Source organism: Haliotis cracherodii, unplaced genomic scaffold (genome assembly GCF_022045235.1).
Source record: "Haliotis cracherodii isolate W230 unplaced genomic scaffold, xgHalCrac1.p SCAF_10, whole genome shotgun sequence".
Lineage (NCBI taxonomy): Eukaryota > Metazoa > Mollusca > Gastropoda > Lepetellida > Haliotidae > Haliotis > Haliotis cracherodii.
In genome coordinates, this window is record NW_027266265.1 from 33,440,927 (window position 1) to 33,459,424 (window position 18,498).

Genomic DNA, 18,498 nt, shown 5'->3' on the forward strand with positions numbered 1-18,498 from the left:
CATGTGATCAATATCTATACCTTCATTTGATCAACATTTATACGTTCATTTGATCAATATTTATACCGACATGTGATCGATATTTAAACCTTGATTTGATAAATATTTATACCGTCATGTGATATATATTTAAACTTTCATTTGATCAATACTTACACCCATATTTGATAAATATTTTACCTTCATTTGATCAATATTTATACCTCCGTTTGATCAGAATTGATACCGTCACGTGATCAATATTCGTACCTTCATTTGATCAATATTCATACCTTCATTTAATCAAAATTTACACCTTCATTTGATCAAAATTTATACCGTTTATGTGATCAATATTCATACCTTCATTTGATCAATATTCGTACTTTCATTTGATCAATATTCGTACCTTCATTCGATCAATATTTATACCGACATGTGATAAATATTTATACTTTCATTTGATCAATACTTACACCTACATATGATCAATATTTATACCTTCATCTGATCAATATTTATACCTTTATTTGGTCAAAATTGATACCTTCATTTTATCAATATGTAATCAATATAAAGCATTTGTAGCCCGTTTACCTTCATTTAATCATTTAATTCAATTATACCTTTAATGATATACGATATTTCTTTCGTCAAAAATAGCCTAAGTTTAATCGTATTCGAAAGACATGTTACCAAAATTAGTCGCCCAATGAAATTATACAAATGAGTGAAAGAAACCCTGTGCTTAGTGTTTTGAAGGTGGTTTTGTCACTACTGAACCGAAGCTTTGATGGCGAATAGGTACAGGGTACGTATGTGCATTATGTCATTAAACTGTGAAACTATTGACTGTGATGGTCTTTCGGAATGTGAAACCCATGTTTGTTTGTTGTTTAACACCGTACTAAGTTTGACCTACCGATCCATTTAGTCCCTCATACAAGTTTAGGATGCTGGGGACCTCTTTAAACTCGGAATCCCAACAGGGGGTGATTTCTAACCACAAGCAAAACTCACAACACGTGTATCTAGTTATATAATTAAGATCACACGAACAGATGATTATATCATCCCACGCAAACATAATTATTTCATCCCACGCACACTATCTTGTTCTACATCAATCCCACAACAGCAACGTCCCCCATCTTGTCTAATATCGGTAATGTTAACTGCACTGTACTGTTATTAATACTCCACGAAACACATGACTCACCCGGAGAATGAACCATGAGAGTTAACGACCATATCTACCTATGACGTTATGCTGGATAATCACAACCAACTTTAAGAGCCTACCGCAAATGAACATCAGTTTTAATTAAAGCGCCATGCTATTTTATCACAATAAACTAGAAGATTCCGAAGATTGATATCATAACATACGTCAGTATTATCTAGGGCTTATATTTCCTCTGCTACGGGTCCCTAGTGCAATTTTTATTGATGAAAAAGTTAGTGGCATAAGTTTCTTTTTGATATTCCGCAAAGTTCGGGATCTAGTGTTACATCAAAGAGGCAAGTGCTTGCAAATATCTTTAGGTAGGTGCATTTATAGCCTCGTATTTAATTAGTCCAATGGATGATAAATAGCGTAGGTTCAAACTTAATGCACATGGAGATATTAATAATAGACTACATAAAAAGCGCTCCTTATCACATCCAGATTGCATGCATGTATATCCTGGCGAGTTAGCGGGATCAAATGTTTGTGCTATAATTCCGTATTCTGTACCACAAAGGTAAAAGGGCGGAACAGTTGATTTTGTTCCAAATGAAGCCAAATCATTAATCATTGAAGCAGATGAAACACATACTGGCTCCACGCGTCTGTGTTGGTTCATCTGGTTGTGAGGGCAAATTACATTTGTTAGAATACTTCCGTTTGTTGATAGTTCGTGTCACATACAGGCCGCTATACGCTACACACTATATTTTTTGTATGATCTTATGAGGGGCGAAGGGCTAGCCTGATCATCATAGCGTTCGCTGTACCCTTGATTTTGATTTTGTTGGACGTTCACTAAAAGGCACTTCCAACCTTACTCGATAACTTATGAATAATATACTACTTAAAAGAAGTTAAAGAACACCCGATTCAATTTGACTATAGTTATTGGTAAATCGTTCAACCCGATGTTTTCGTATGACTGTAGTTAGTCTGTCATGACATGACAGATAACAACACCGTCAGTAATGTGAAAATAAAAGGATAAACCTAATGAATGTCGATTTGAACAAGGTATTAATCTGTTGAACATGCCTAGAATACATTCCTACAACTTTACCAAGTTCTGTCGCAACAAGTCTGATTCTCTGCATCACCATTGGCGCCGGTTCAACCTGATGCGAAAAGGTAACGTTTTTGTGCACCCATGTCGGCACCAATATGATATTCGTGAGTGAGTTATGTTGAACTATTGTTACTCTGTCATGTCATGACAGACTAACTACAGTCATGTGAAAACATCAGGTGCTCTCTAGCTTCTTAGGAGCACGGGAGTAGAGTCGCATTTCGCTGTGCTGTTTGCGTCCCTAGGCTGCCCGGGTCCGATGATCGTGGACAGATTATGATCTCCTGTTTGTCGGCACTATGCCTGTGTATTGCACACAATTCGTATACGTCCAAGACCTCCATCGCGTACGCTTTCTTCCACTATTAAACTGACAGGCCAGAAATACTGTTCAAAGCGGCGTTAAACATAACTCACTCGCGAATATCATATTGGTGCCGACATGGGTGCACAAAAACATTTCCTTTTCGCATCAGGTTGAACCAGCGCCAAATGATGCAGCAGAGATGATGAAGAAAATCAGATTTGTAGCGACAGAAGAACTTGGTAAAGTTGTAGGAATGGATTCCAGGAATGATTAACAGATTAATACCTTACAGATTAATACCTTGTTAAAATCGACATTCTTTAGGTTTATCCTTTTGTTGAAAAAACCCCACTGTACCTAAACACTTAAATACCCTCCAGGTACGAAAAGACCCCCGCCAAGCTCATTACTGATTACGGAGGAGTCACTTTGAGCCCCGTAATGATTACTGCCGTGAGCGCTCGTAATGATTTCTAGCTCCTGTTCATTACCGCCCTATTCCGATACAAATCTCTCCTAATAAAGGTCCAACGCAAAACGAAAACGACCAAAGCGTTACAAATGATCTCGAATGAGATGGCGAAAATTTGATATACTTTCAAAGTTAAAACATATGTAATACTACAAAATAACGTCGATTAAAACGTAATGTAGCGCTGTTGATTTGAATCGGTGTTCACCCCCAAATTGTGCCTTTTCAAGTGTAATAAACACGACAAGATCCATTTAACTTTCATTTAGAGCTAGGGTTTCCTGCTATCAGAAGAGTCTTTCAGAAAACCTTCAAACCCAGAACGTAGTTATCTGGAGATCTATTACATTATCTCGTTGACACCTAAAACTGTTCTATAAAAACTGGCTTGTCGTGTCAGGGGCATAACGTTTAATGTAAGGATACGGTTTCGCCAAAATTATTCCGCTCAACCTTCAAAGGAAGCGGTAAAATTGACGACAACCTAATTACACTGGAAAATGCTGTGCTGGAGGCGAGGGGGGATTGTGAGCACGTTTCTGGGTTAGAGGAAACAGTATCGCAGCAGGTTTCCGTGATAGATCTACTGTATTGAAGCTGCGGATATTGACTTCGTTCTTGAATCGTGACTACTGGCACGGGTTGTATTGTTTTAAGTTTGTTAAATCGATGTAGATGCGGCGGAGTTCTGGACATGTGTCTACATATGTGACTATGCAGAGAAAACGGAATTCAAATGAAGAAAGCTAAAAACAGGACGGAAGCCATAATAAATTGTTTCCTTGGTTTTAAACGGGGGAAAAAAAGTAGATGGTTGGGAATACAATTTGACCAAAAACTTAGAAACGTTATCAAAACGTTACTCGGCCGAAAACAGTCGCCAAGACATTGAAAACTGAAGGTCCAAAGCACAACTATGATACCCATATCAAATACATGACCATTGAATAACGATGTCTTGTTTGTTTCATTATCAATTAGCCACTATAAAACACGGGTGTGTACTTTCTTTTGCCCGGCAATTCAGGTCAAAAGTGATGAATGAATGAGTGAATAGTCGTATATATTATACTCTTCAGTCAGAAATGCATGTATTAAATCTTCATCACGGCACAGTATCAGCTAAACCGGTTAATGACACCATGAACGACCCGAGCAGTTGGGGTACCATCACACACAATCAGCCAGGTGACATACAGTGTAACCACCCCATCCCCATTGAAGTCAGCTACAGAATACATGGGCTACTGGGGATCTGTTTAGCTCCGGAATATCAAAGGGAGCGCACGCGGTGATCTCGCGGTCGAAAGTCTTTACGTTGTGTTCTCCTGAATGTGTTTTCTTAAAGTCATAATATAAAGTTTACTCACAGACCCGTAAAATGAAATGCTGACTTCGAGTATAAAGGAATCATGGTGTTTTTTTATATTTAACGAAAACTATGATTTCAGAGTGAATTTAAGTTTGAGGACAATTGTGTAGCTGTGTATAGTATAGTGTTCCTTACCAAACTGGTTTTGAGGAAGAGAGGAGGAAAATAACCCCCCCCCTCTCCCCGAAGAATCAATATGTCGTTACCTAATATGGGTGAGTGAGTTGGATGTTACACCGCATTTTCTAATATGCCAGCCGTATGAAGACGACGGCATCAAGAATGCGCTTAATACATTGTAACCATGTTGAGAATCAAACCCACGGTGTGACGAGGCAATGATTTAACTATTAGACTACCCCAACTCTTCACTTGAGAGGAGGATAGCACATGTTGAAATAATAACTGAACCCACAACATGTAATGAGTTTGCTGCAACACGCTTGTAGCTTGTAGACTTCGGACAGTAAAACTAACTCATCTCTTCTGTGATGTGAGACAATGGTGTCGGGGCGTGAAACTAAATACTAACCTCTGAATTTCTCAACGCAATCTGGAAGCTCGAGGGACGATGGCGATGACGTAACTTCCTGTTAGTATGGACACTTCCAAGAAGCAGATCGTGTATCTTCCTCACGTGGTGCTTGACGTCACCAGACTCCCGCCCTTGGTCCAAGTCATTGTCATGCAAATCACGGCTATGAGAAGTCTTGTGTTTCTTAATTTCAACCCTCATCAGCTGAAGCTCCGATAAGGTAAAGTTTAATAAATGGGAACAATCGATATCCTTCGCTAGCGTCTTCTCTGGACCTTCTCCGGGCTTTTCCAGAGGGATGCTCATAAAGACTTGTTTTTCAAACGTTTCCAGTTTCACCGTCCCTAAAACCTTGCACGATCGGTTAAAATCCACCTGCAGACTTTTGGCAATATCAGGTGAATATGGAATCACGTGAGCTTTGATAACTTGGTACTCGGATTCTGTCCCGCCCGGTACCAGCCATGATTGCCGGAGCTGTCGATATGTCCCGTGGGCCACGATGGCGTATCTGGGATCGTTGCAGTCGGGGTCGTTGTAATAGTATTGATGAACTTCAAACGTATTTTCACTAAATTTGTATTTCCTGAGAAGGTATTCTGGTCCCGAACGAATTTCACATCTGGAACAAAATGAAACGATTTTAACACGAGTGAGTGAGTGAGTGATTTTACAATATGACACACAATCAGCCATGTAACTCGGCTAAAACGAGAAGCATTGTGTAAAAGGGACTTCCTATTAGTATTGTAGATTCTAAGAATCTAAAAAAAGAATCTTTTAAAAATAAGTTGCCGATGATAACAAATTTAAGTAAATATACCCACAAGGTTGCGGTGGCGAAGTGTCGTGAGGGGTTTAACTTCGCGTTCAAGATCATTGCACTCACATTGCGAAGTGCAAGCACGTGTGTGTGTGTGTGTGTGTGTGTGTGTGTCTGCATATACTAGTTCAGACTAATGCCGATTTTATAGTGCTACCCCAACGTGCTGCAGTTTAACATGAATTCCCCACACAGACACACCAAAACTGACTCCGAGACGACACGTATACTGACTTTAGCCCATTAATGCCGAGCGCCAGGCAGGGTAACAACAAGTACCATCTTTTTACGTCTTTTGGTATGAACCCCTGACCTTCCGCTCTCCGGGCGGACGCTCTACCACTAGGTTAACATTGGTAATTAATATGTCAATGATTTTGTTACGTCACAGAGCAGGACGCAGACACAAAAGAAGCTACCCGACGTCATCCGTTTGTAAATATGTCAGTGTCAAATCAAGTAGACTAACAAATCATTATTTTCATTTCCTAATCGCTTGCCAGTTTTCCAATTTATCTCGCAGTTTAAACTGCCACATGCAGAAGACAGAAGGCCATTACAATGTCATCACACAATTATCCTTGACTCAGCATGCCTATAAAATCCTACCTGACATGACTTAAGAGATGGAAGTCTGAGAACTGCACTACGTATCTACCCTCGTTAAACCGCGACCCTTGGCATCTGAGATCCACCCTTCGCGCACCTGCATGAGTCATTTGCAAAGGGAAGTAACTCAATGGAATAATGACTTGCTTGCCACCATTGCACTTCCTCCCCTGGTTTGATCTCGCCGACAGGTAGGGAATGTAATTATGGAAACTGCAGAGGCGTGTGAACAAAGGGTTGCTTAATAGAACCAGAGTCGAGTTCCTTGATGTGCTGGTGATAAGGTTGGTGTAAGGGAGATGACCAGGTTCTTACACAGACTGGAATGGATGCGATGCTGGGCAAATGTCATTGTAGAAACATTAAAATTGAATAGAACACCATGTATTTTGCAACATCAGGTCGATCACAGTTAGACATCAATCAAATATAACATTGGAATTCGTCAAGGAAATTGCACATATCACCACCTTTTATATAATACAAAGGAAGTCACTTGCAGTGCACATGTGTATGGTTAGCGAACACACTATTCTTGACTGTATGTGAATAAGTGAGTCTGACGCCGTTTTTAGCAATATAAAGTAATATCAATGCGGGGTGGAAAAAATGGAATCAGTAGATTGCCTTATCAAGACTCTGTTATTTACAGGCCACCAAGTGAGTGAGTGAGTGAGTGAGTGAGTGAGTGAGTGAGTGAGTGATATGCCACCGATCTTACAATAAAGGACACTAGAAATCGCCTCCACACAATATACCCATGTGTATACAAGAGCGTAAAAGAACTTAGAAAGAATGGATTTCACAAATTGAGGAGTCAAACCTGCTTCTACAGCGTGAGGAGGCAATGTCGGACTACCACCGCCCCTCACTTGAGATGAGAGAATTACGTGAATTACGCGTGGAGTAATTAAATGCATCACGTTCCTGTTACAAATTCAATTAAACACAATGCGAACATGTCCGGAACCGTTGCTTGACGAGCGAAAACATTAACATCTAAGTCCAAAACATTGAAAAACGAGGGAACATTGACGACTAGAGGCCAAAAAGACGACCACATTTTGCACAAGTTGGAATTTCTATGTAAATGTAACGACAGCTACGGCTAACACATAAGTAAAATCTATTAGTTTTGGAGTTATCTGACAAGGCTTGGGTCACACGATGGTCAAAGATAAAGATGGAAATGCCCAAGACGAGGACTTTGTCACGGAGAGGGGTCGAACTAGATGCAGTGACAAAGTGCGAAACAGGAGGTCGCCAGTGCGAACAATGACTACCGTCTCTGTCTATAGAAAATAGCACATAGTGTAGTCCTCTCTAACATGATACTATCGTGACATTTAGACACGGCTTGTTATTATACATATTATTAAAATTCTTTCAAAATAACGAAAAGCAATAGGGAGGTTAACTGAGGTCGGGAATTTGTGTACCAAGCAATGCAAGATTTGATCAAACTGTCATCGAGAGACGTAGAGAAATGGAAGGTAACTGCTAGAGTAATGTATTTTGACAGTTTGTTCCTACACCTTTTAACATGCTTTTAAAATATAGAAGTTGGCAATATGTGTGCGAATTAATGTTTATGCAGGTGTTATTTGGATGAACCTTCCCGAGAGTGTCTAATTTCTGATTCTTGTATAGGTTCAAATGTATGTGTTTCAGACAAGTGCGTGCTTAACATGGAATTACACGATGCAGTTCGTCACGTCGAAAAGATACCCCGTTCTCTGACATATCGGCAAACATAGTTTTCACATGGCTGATCTAACGGCTTATCGCCTAAAGTGATATGGTTAATGAATGCAGAGGTGTTTGGCCCGAAATGTATCGTAATTTTCAGTGTTACCCAAACCTTTAGACGCCCTAGAACTCGTGACGTGATTAATCTAAAACGTTGAAAATTGTCTTGAAAAAACAGGTGTTAATTATCATTACTGATCCTCCCGTATAACCTGTGACTATTTATCTTGATAGTTTTCTCGACAAAGGCTGCCGTTAATTCTCATCCTATTGTTAACGCTCTTTTCAACCGTCCCTATCTTAAGATTATATACGTGACCTTGAACCAAGGGCAAGGGGAGATAATTGTTTTCGACAGACCCTGGACGTAACACAATCGGCCTGTCTTGTATCGGGAAACTGATTTAAATCCAGGACAAATTTTATCGTTTCTTTGACGAACATTAAGCAAAGATAAAAGGAGAGTATCCCCGCGATGGCGTAATAAAACGCCCAATTTCATTAACGCGCCCGGGCGGGGTAACTTGGATACGGGCAACTTAACGACGGGTTGTGATCCGGTCGTAAACAAATCAGGAAAGTATGCAATTTGAGGCATATATTAAACGATCACGCAAATGAATTAAAGGTTTAAAGCACTTGTAGAATCTCTACAAATGAAATTAGCATCTCCGTGTCAACAAGTGTTTGGTATCGACAACATTCATTGTAGTTGGTAGGGCAATTACCAGTGCTTATGGTTTGTGGAGACGTTTGAAACAGGTTCCTTACATAACCTTTGCGACACCCCTTCGACGTGCTAAGACTATATTGACATAAAATTAGGTATCCGTTTGCTGCGAAACTTGCGTTTACATACTGAATTGCGAAAGGGGAGACACGTGCATAAATTCTTCAAACCTGCGAGTTTAACGAGACGTAACCAGGGATTCTTTAAAAGCGTTTGTTTGATTGAGATATGGTGATAGTTAGTACTGTCAGTTATAAAAAAGTGCCAAGTTGTCATTTATTTCCATCGTTAGTCGTTACATTTTATAATATGGACTGTCTTAAAACGCGAAATCATATATAATTATACAACTAAGGAAAGTGTGATAAGCGCACGGGCGAGTACAAAAAATATGTTGACGTATCGTATAAAACAGCACCCAGAAGTAGTGACAAATCATTCTATTCAAGGTCGAAAGGAACAAAGACAATCGGTTAAATACGTCACACTACATATCTTCAGCATGTGTTGTTATTGTTATGAACAATATAATATCATACTTACATCGTAGACTTCGATTTCCTTGGAATTTGGACCACGTGCCCTTTGAAATATTATACGTGTTTTGTTTCTCGAAATAAATGTCGCCGTATATTTCCTGAAACCTTGTTTATTATTTCTTTTGTATGTATATGTATCATAAAGGATGTGAAATTGTTGACGAAAAACCTTCCCCTTTTTCAGAAGCGCAGTTCTCGCGAACCAAAGTGACTAAGAGAATGGTTAAAACAGCAATGTACATTTCCTGTAGTGTTGTGAATATCACCCAGCTGGGACAGCGTCGGCTACGGTTCTGTGATGTATTTCGATGTAGGTAGCATCTTGAAGACATTTTCAACCTCATACGTTTCCGTGAGAGAAGCTATGCAAACATGGTCGCGACCGAACCCAACCTTAATGGCACTGGACGTATTCCATGTTACGAACATTCAACTGACAGAAATGCCAGACCGATACGAAGTCTCAGCCTGCGCAATAGTCTGATTGTGAGGTATATATTTAGTTTAAAATGAGTATTCATGAAGACAACGTTTAATAGCTACGTTAGTTTGTCGTTTGTCATGTGGTCTACATGATTACAGAACCATTATTACTGAGTGAGTGGGTGTTTGAGTGAGTGAATGAGAGTGGGTGAGTGAGTGTGTGTGTGTGTGTGTGTGTGTGAGAGAGAGAGAGAGAGAGAGAGAGAGTGCGTGGTTGAGTAGTGAGTAAGTGCGTGGATGGGTGAGTGAGTGAGTGAGTGAGTGTGTGTTTTGTGAGTGTGAGTATGTGAATCTGTGAGTGAGTGGTTGGGTGTTTGAGTAAGTGAGAATGACAGTGAGTAAGTGCGTGAGTGAATGTACGGGTGGGCGAGAGAACAAGTGCTTCAACCACTAGAATACCCAATCGCCGGTAACATCATGAATGTTCCTTGAGCGTACGTTAGTACCCAAGACTACTGTGGGGCTTAGTACAGCTCCAAAGTAAAGAAGGAGCGAATATTGTGAGTTGACAATTCGTGTTCAGTGATCATGTAATTTTGTAGAAGAGAAATTCACCATATGAGTCATTTTTTTACATACGTTACTTTAGAAATATATTTGCTTCAACTGAAATTTTTACGAAAATATTAATAATAAATGTTTAGTATGTTTCGAAACTAACAAGAAATGATTCTGGATTCGCGTATGTCATGGATTCTGGATTCACTCTTCGGAAGAATTGGTCCCCGGGGCCACGTTCTTGTGGTAAGAACCGACTCATGACGATGGGCTGGTTAAAACGTGTGACGACATTCATCGTGTTGTGGGGATAGCTTCTCATGCTACCAACCACATACCTGGCTTATAATATTAGCAGGGCGGTCGGGTAGCCTAGTGGTTAAAGCGTTCGCTCGTTACGCCGAAGACCCGGGTTCGAATCCCGACATGAGTACAATGTGTGAAGCCTGTTTCTGGTGTCCCCCGCCGTGATATTGCTGGAATATTGCTAAAAGCGGTGTAAAACAATACTCACTCACTCACTATAATATTAGCCGATGGTCGTGATATAAATGGACTAATACTGACTGCGGCATAAAACAACATTGGTTCACTCACATATATCTAAACGCAGTACTGTTGATCCGAGAACCTTTCTTCTAAGTGATTACCTTCGGGAACAAAAAATTAACTCTTTTATGCTCTACATTACTTGGTAAAGACATTTATATGCACAAACCTGAAGGGCTGGATCAATTCATTATAAACCTTCAATGTGCGTTTAAATAATGAAGAGACACGGGTTTCCCTAACTCATATTTTATTCCATATGACTGCCTGCCTATTGATTATACCAGTCTCCCAGTAACCATTTAACAGAGGGCGCCGCTTAACTAACGTGTTACGCGATACGATAATTTCAAGTTTAACGAGATAGTGAAAATCTATGCACTTACGTTATTGACTGGCTAAAATGAATCTAGAACCTATGACTTATTCATTTGTAAACATAAGACGCCACTCGGCTCGGGGTTCAAATGTCATAACTGCGGACATGCTTGATGTTTACACTTGGCCGCCTCAGAATGAACAGAATCGATTGATACACATTCACAATACAACTTGCTAGAAGATGAGGCCTGCGTGACGTTGTTCGTGAAATAATCACAAATAAAGCCTTGGGTTTCGAGGATGTCATTATGATAGATGCTAGACTTGTTCATACCATCTTTACTTTACCAGCAACAACCAGTGTCTTTTATCACGTTTTCGTCTTGAGAAATTGGTTTTAGAAAATTGCCAGACGGAGATCAAATACTGAATTTTTATTAAATGAATATTTGAAAAAGAAATCTAATTTATTTGGCAAATATTTTACGGTTGTATGCCTCAATAGTCAGCATACATAAATGTGTATAAACTAGTTTGAAAAACACACCTGAAAAACGTTATATTGTTCATGAAATTGCTCAAGCTGAGGTAGGAGCGAATGTTACTTTATAAATTATAACAGCTAATTTAACCAATGATGAACGATAAAAATATAACCATTTAAAACGTATTATTTACTTAATATACTTTTTAGTAAACATGTTTAAATTGTATGTAATTACTGTTGCATACAATTCTAAACACATCTGGATAGACCTTTACAAAATATGAGATGATTTCACACCGAATAGTTTCTAAAATCTTTTCTCCATAAGCCAGACAGGGTGATGATAAAAGAGCATATACTACAATTATATACACTAGATGCACGTTGACAAGAGATGTTATTTATTAAGTGTGTTGAATAAAATCTTAATATATTTTGAGAGCGATTTTAATACTTTAGCTTACAACTTGCACAAGACGTTCAAAAATGTATACAGGCCACATTAAATATTTACTTGAGACATGATTAATTCAAAATTGTGAGACGATCGCTGTGAGACTACATGTGTATATCCTTTCTGTTTAGGCCTGTTCAACTGAAGTTTATGATTAAACATCATTTATTTATCAATACCATACATGTATACATTCACATTTGATCTCTAATTGCAAATAAGTAAATATAAAACGTCAAGACCAGAGAAAAAATAAACCGATTCAGTTGGGCGTAATAGGCAAAATAGCAGAGAAAAGTATACGAATGGATCACGGAAAATGACGAATGGATCGCAGAACATTAGTGATGGCACCAGCTATTAGGGGGGAAAAGGGTAAGCACGTCCTGCCCTAAACTATTTACTTAAATCAGTCTATCCCCCAACAACAAGAACAGGTGTCAAAGGAGAAAGTGTGGAGATTTCTTTCTTTGTTAATCCATTATTTAATATCCTGGTTGAAATTAGCCGAACAATGTACTACTTTAAAGTCTATTACTAACAAACCCACAGAGTCTCCATAACGCCGTGTTTCTTCAGGTGTTATGCGGCATTCAAGAGGGAATACTGGAATGAGAATGGTCATTGAGCGGCGCGGGAAAACAATCATTTGACCCCACTTTGTATTTCTCTAGATGTTATAAGGGCAAATAGTCCCCGTGGGAGGTGTTTTCTTCAATGGGACCACCAGCAAATAATACGAATAAGTTCGTGAGGTATTGAAATAAGAGGTATTGGGGTATTTATTTAGCGAACTTGAGTATTTTGCTAATGTTTGTAAGTTGAGTAATTTTTGTATTCGAGTGGGCGAAGGGACTGTGAGAGCGGAAAGATCGGATTTTACCAGTAATCCATTTCCTCAAATTTTAAAATGCTGCCGAAAAATGCTATGGACATTCAAATAAAAAGCACGCGAATTTACAGTATTTTAACGATTTAAACTCTACGGACTATGACAACGCATTTAAGGAATGCAAGTACAAAATGACTGGGTTGACAATGGAATTGAAGCAAAAATAGAACAGACACGTTTACCGTAGTAATGTCCACTCCATGTTTTGTTAGACGATGACGTTATTTATTTAGATGGAAACTATGATTTTTCAAAATGTAGCGTTTCATTGTAAATCTGGAAATAGTTTTTCGTTTGTCGTTCTATTTAATTACTTGTGATCGTTTTTCTTCAACTTCAAATGCACAGTTTTTAGAAGTTACCTTTCTCAGACGAATGCATTTAAACGTTCCAGGTGAAGACAACCAATACCGTACATAAAATTACCTACCGTATTTACCGCACTCTATAAAAAGTCTCTCAAAGGCCTGTACCAATTGCTATGTTTGCATCTAGATTACAAGATCTGAAAGGAAAATCTTTACTCAAGACTGTCCGTCAATGAAAGCGGGCAAATATTTGTCCCTAAGGACATATATCACGGGGTTTAGGGTGGCAAATCATTCTAACCGTTGGTTAGCATTATCAAGGGGGTTTGAAAACGACGCGGCCACCAACACCACAGAACCACTAAGACACCTTGTTTGTATACCAAAGCCATGGTCCCCTTAAGCCGGTTTAACGGTACATCTCAACGTCTTGGAACATTTGGAAGGTTCGTGAATGATTAATGCATATTTCGGCTCAGTTAAAAGGCTATCTTTGATATCTGTCTAACCCCGACAAGATTAAACGGTCATTTAAACCAGCTGATTGTTTCAAAACAGCCCCCAACCAGCCCGTGTGAGCCGGATGGTTTACATGTTTGTTTGCCGCTCAGAGAACGTGTGCGGCAGCCCTTCTGATAACGGTTTGTCAAAGACAGGAGCATGGTAACGCCGGGGTGTGAATCCGGACCGGCAGGAAGCTTGTTCTCAAACAGTGACGTGGGGTGGAGGCGGTTTATCTGCATTTTGATTGAAGGGTAAGTGCGAACGTGTCACGATGACTTCAGTGTCGAATGGTTATGTATATCGTGGTTGAGTATCATGTGAATAAAAAAAGAAAAAATAGAAGACTTCAACGTCGAGTTAGTGAGTGAGTGAGTTGGGTTTTACTCCGACTTTTGCAGTATTCCATCACGGCGGGGACATAGGAAATGGGTTTAACACACGGTATCTATGTGGCGATTCGAACTAGTGCCTTAGGCGTGACGAGGGAACGATTTAACCACAAGGCTACCCCGCAGCCCCTCAACGTCGAGACAGAGTGAGTGAGTGGTTTTACCCTTCACTCAATGACCCAATGTAGGCATGTTGTGTTGGGAATCGAACGTGACTAACGAACGATTTTATCACTACGCTACCCCACTACGCTACATAAGATCGATTAAAACGTTTTACAATACATGTATTTCAATTTGTATTAGGAAGAGACCTACTTTTCTACAAAATCAGACAAACAAATGCTTGATAGCATAAGCATAACGCATAACAATCAACAAGGCCACATATTTGTACCCATCAAATGCATATTTCAGTCGGTTCCGGACCGCCTCCGCGGTCTAGTGGTAGAACGTCCGCCCGGAGAGCGTAAGGTCCGGGGTTTCATCCCCGGCCGCGTCATACCAAAAGACGTTAAAAGATGGAACTTGTTCTTACCTTGCCTGGCGCTCGGCATTAAGGAGCTAAAACAACGACTGGTCGACTCGGAGTCAGTATACGTGTGTCTTTGTGGGGTATTCGTGTTAAACTGGCATGCGGGTATCTCTGAGGGCTAGCACTATATAATCGGCATTAGTAAACACACGTGTGCATGCACGTTGCTATATAAGGGCAATAATCTTGGGCGCGACGTTAAACCCCATTTCAACTCACCTTCAGTCGGTTCAGGACAATGATATTAATATAAAACGTCATCGCCATAGAATAACCAGTCTCGATTATCCACCGAAACAGATTCCACTGGGCGTAAAAGGTCAAAAGACAAGGAAATTCCATTGGACGAATACCTAAAGGACTCTGACTAGTTGGAAGAGGAAGCAGACAAAACCTGTACCCAGCAAGTTTTTATCTATAAATCAGCAGCAGTTCAGATCGCACTCAATGAAAATGCAATGATTTAGGTTGTCCGAAGGCTGTCAACACTTAGATGACTCATAGACATAGAGGGCCACACCGACATTGCTGTGAAACTAGTCATGGTTGTTCTATTCGTTTCAGCTCTGCGACTTGGACCCAGATAACATTAGATACACCTTTCAACACCATCCCGTCAAAAGAAGCATGTACCCACTTTCATTATCGGAAGGGCGGACAATGGACAGAGACAGTTTGACCTGTGGTTAACGTCGCGTTAACGTTATCGCAACTGACCATCAGCATGTCATTGGTGTCCACGATAGCTTTTTAGCAGTTGACCATTAGCACGTCATTGTTTTGTTGCTGGCATGACAACAGTGTGATATACATAGAAGCAAACTGTCAACAGTGATTGACACTTCCTTGTGACCGGTTCGAGGAAATTGACGAGGCAATGCACTTAGCTCAATATTGCTAGTGACAGAGGGAGTTTCATAATGCTTAGTGCTCCGTTATTATGTTGTACGTCTATGTTACAGTTCGCAATTGGTGTCCACTAAATCGAAAGATCAGCACTGTTGACACAACGCTTATATATTTACAAAACGCTACCCTTGAAAATATCAGAAACTGTGAAAGGTCACCTGAAGGTCAATTCCAAGGTGGTAGATGCATCACCAACAAACATTCTGTAACTCTTTTTGTTTGTTTGTTTGCTTGCTCTTCATCACTGCACTCGAGTAGCAATATTTCAGCTATATGACGGCGGTCTGTAAATATTCGAGTATGGACCAGCTAATCCAGTGACTGACATCATGAGCATCGATCTACGCAGTTGAGATACAATGACATGCATCAACCAAGTCGTAGAGCCTGCCTGACCACCCGATCCCGTTCGCTAATCCAGTGACTGACATCATGAGCATCGATCTACGCAGTTGAGATACAATGACATGCATCAACCAAGTCGTAGAGCCTGCCTGACCACCCGATCCCGTTCGCTTTACGACAAGCACGGACGGGTTCCCGAAGACCAATTCTAACCCGGATCTTCACGGATAGCTTATTTTGTGAACTGTCACTTGTAACGAGATCAATTCAAGTCACGTCGCCGACAATGACGCAAGTTCGCTTTACAGGATACCTTGCATGGAGTATATTTTTTTTATTTAAGGTAGATCAACACCTCTGGTTAAACCTTATAATTTCTTTTTCTTCTGGCATGACTATGACTATGTTAATTATTTCATTGGACGAAACAAAAGCTTTCCATCGTCAAGTAACCACTAAATAACAGACGCTTTGACAGCCAGCGGTCTTTAGATCTGGTTTCACAGTTGAAGAACCGATTATACGACAATCACGTGGGTCGAAAGTTAGTTGCTGGTTGCAACAGAATGATTTAACTTCATGTTTGTTCACTGTCGATGTAGTCAACCCCACGTGGCAGCTGACACATGGATACACGTGTACCGCCATTATCAACTCTCACACAACAATCAGCTTTATGCAGTCTCCACCTGTATGACGTAACCCCCATTATCAACTCTCACACAACAATCAGCTTTATGCAGTCTCCACCTGTATGACGTAACCCCCATTATCAACTCTCACACAACAATCAGCTTTATGCTGTCATCAGTCTCCACCTGTATGACGTAACCCCCATTATCAGTTCTCACACAACAATCAGCTTTATGCAGTCTCCACCTGTATGACGTAACCCCCATTATCAGTTCTCACACAACAATCAGCTTTATGCTGTCGTCAATCTCTACCTGTATGACGTAACCCCCATTATCAGTTCTCACACAACAATCAGCTTTATGCTGTCGTCAATCTCTACCTGTATGACGTAACCCCCATTATCAGTTCTCACACAACACTCAGCTTTATGCTGTCGTCAGTCTCCACCTGTATGATGTGACCCCCATTATCAACTCTCACACAACAATCAGCTATATGCTGTCGTCAGTCTCTACCTGTATGACGTAACCCCCATTATCAACTCTCACACAACGATCAGCTTTATGCAGTCTCCACCTGTATGACGTAACCCCCATTATCAGTTTTCACACAACAATCAGCTTTATGCAGTCTCCACCTGTATGACGTAACCCCCATTATCAATTCTGACACAACAATCAGCTTTATGCTGTCTCCACCTGTATGACGTAACCCTTATTATCAATTCTGACACAACAATCAGCTTTATGCTGTCGTCCATTTCTGCCTTTATAACATAACCCCCATTATCCACTCTCATACAACAATCAGCTTAATGCTGTCGTCAATCTCCACCTGTATGGTGTGACCCCCATTATCACTTCTCACACAACAATCAGCTTTATGCTGTCATCAAACTCGATAGATCTACCTGTATGATGTACACACTACACGTGTAACCCCCTTTCCGCATTGTCGCACAATAAACAGCTTTGAGAAGCCTTATAACCCTTTCCTACCTGTATGATGTCCACTCTCCGACCAGATTAGGGGCAAAGTTCTCCATGTGGTCGTGCTGTACCCGGTTGAGAACTCTCCCACACTCCCTCTCCCGCCAGTCCTCGCTGTACACGTGGTAGGACCGCGCCCCACCCCCGGGCAGCAAGACCCCTGAGGAGACAAGCAGAGGGAAATGACTACATCGTAAACAGAAACGTGTGGGTAATTCGTTAATAGTGAGTGAGTGAGTTGGGTTTATCAGTATTCCAGTTATATCACGGCGTGTCAGCTTAACGTGGAAGGAAAGCCCGAAGTGATGCAGGTCTCAGACGTTTACCACTTCGGTGAAACCCACGTGCACAGGTATGGTGCTGACAAACATAGAAACATAATCGGGGCGAACCGGGATTCGAACCCACAATCATAGGTTTCTGGCGTGCCCAAGGGACGCAACTCTTCACAGCGAATCGCGGCGCCTTCGACGACAGGGCACCCGTCCCCCTATTCGTTAATAACTATTAATAATATATTAGTTGTTACTTCCAAATCTGATACCATATTGACACGGTTATTAATCATAATAACGAATACGTGTATGTATGATGAATAACACCTCTGGTGACAATGGTGACGATCACGGTAAGTCAAATGAAATTAAGAAATTATAATGACATTACAACTCCTTCCTCCGGTCATAGCCAATTAATAATTATTCATATTTTCTTGAAAACATTGTCATGGTACTATATGGTCAGGAAACTGTTTAAAGGCACCTTAAGGGCTAGTAGAATATCAAGA

The 18,498-nt window shown here is 40.4% G+C and overlaps 1 protein-coding gene across 1 annotated transcript in view; it reads right to left on the reverse strand.

Moving 5' to 3' along the window:
* The window catches only part of LOC139449472 (protein APCDD1-like), a 50,845-nt gene that overhangs the window by 9,105 nt on the left and 23,242 nt on the right, over positions 1-18,498 (reverse strand). Inside the window, exons 2-3 of the mRNA XM_071230891.1 lie at positions 17,721-17,871; positions 4,960-5,584 (exon numbers count right to left, since the gene is read on the reverse strand). Coding sequence (XP_071086992.1) covers positions 4,960-5,584; positions 17,721-17,871 — 776 coding nt within the window. The remainder of the gene's footprint in view (positions 1-4,959; positions 5,585-17,720; positions 17,872-18,498) is intronic.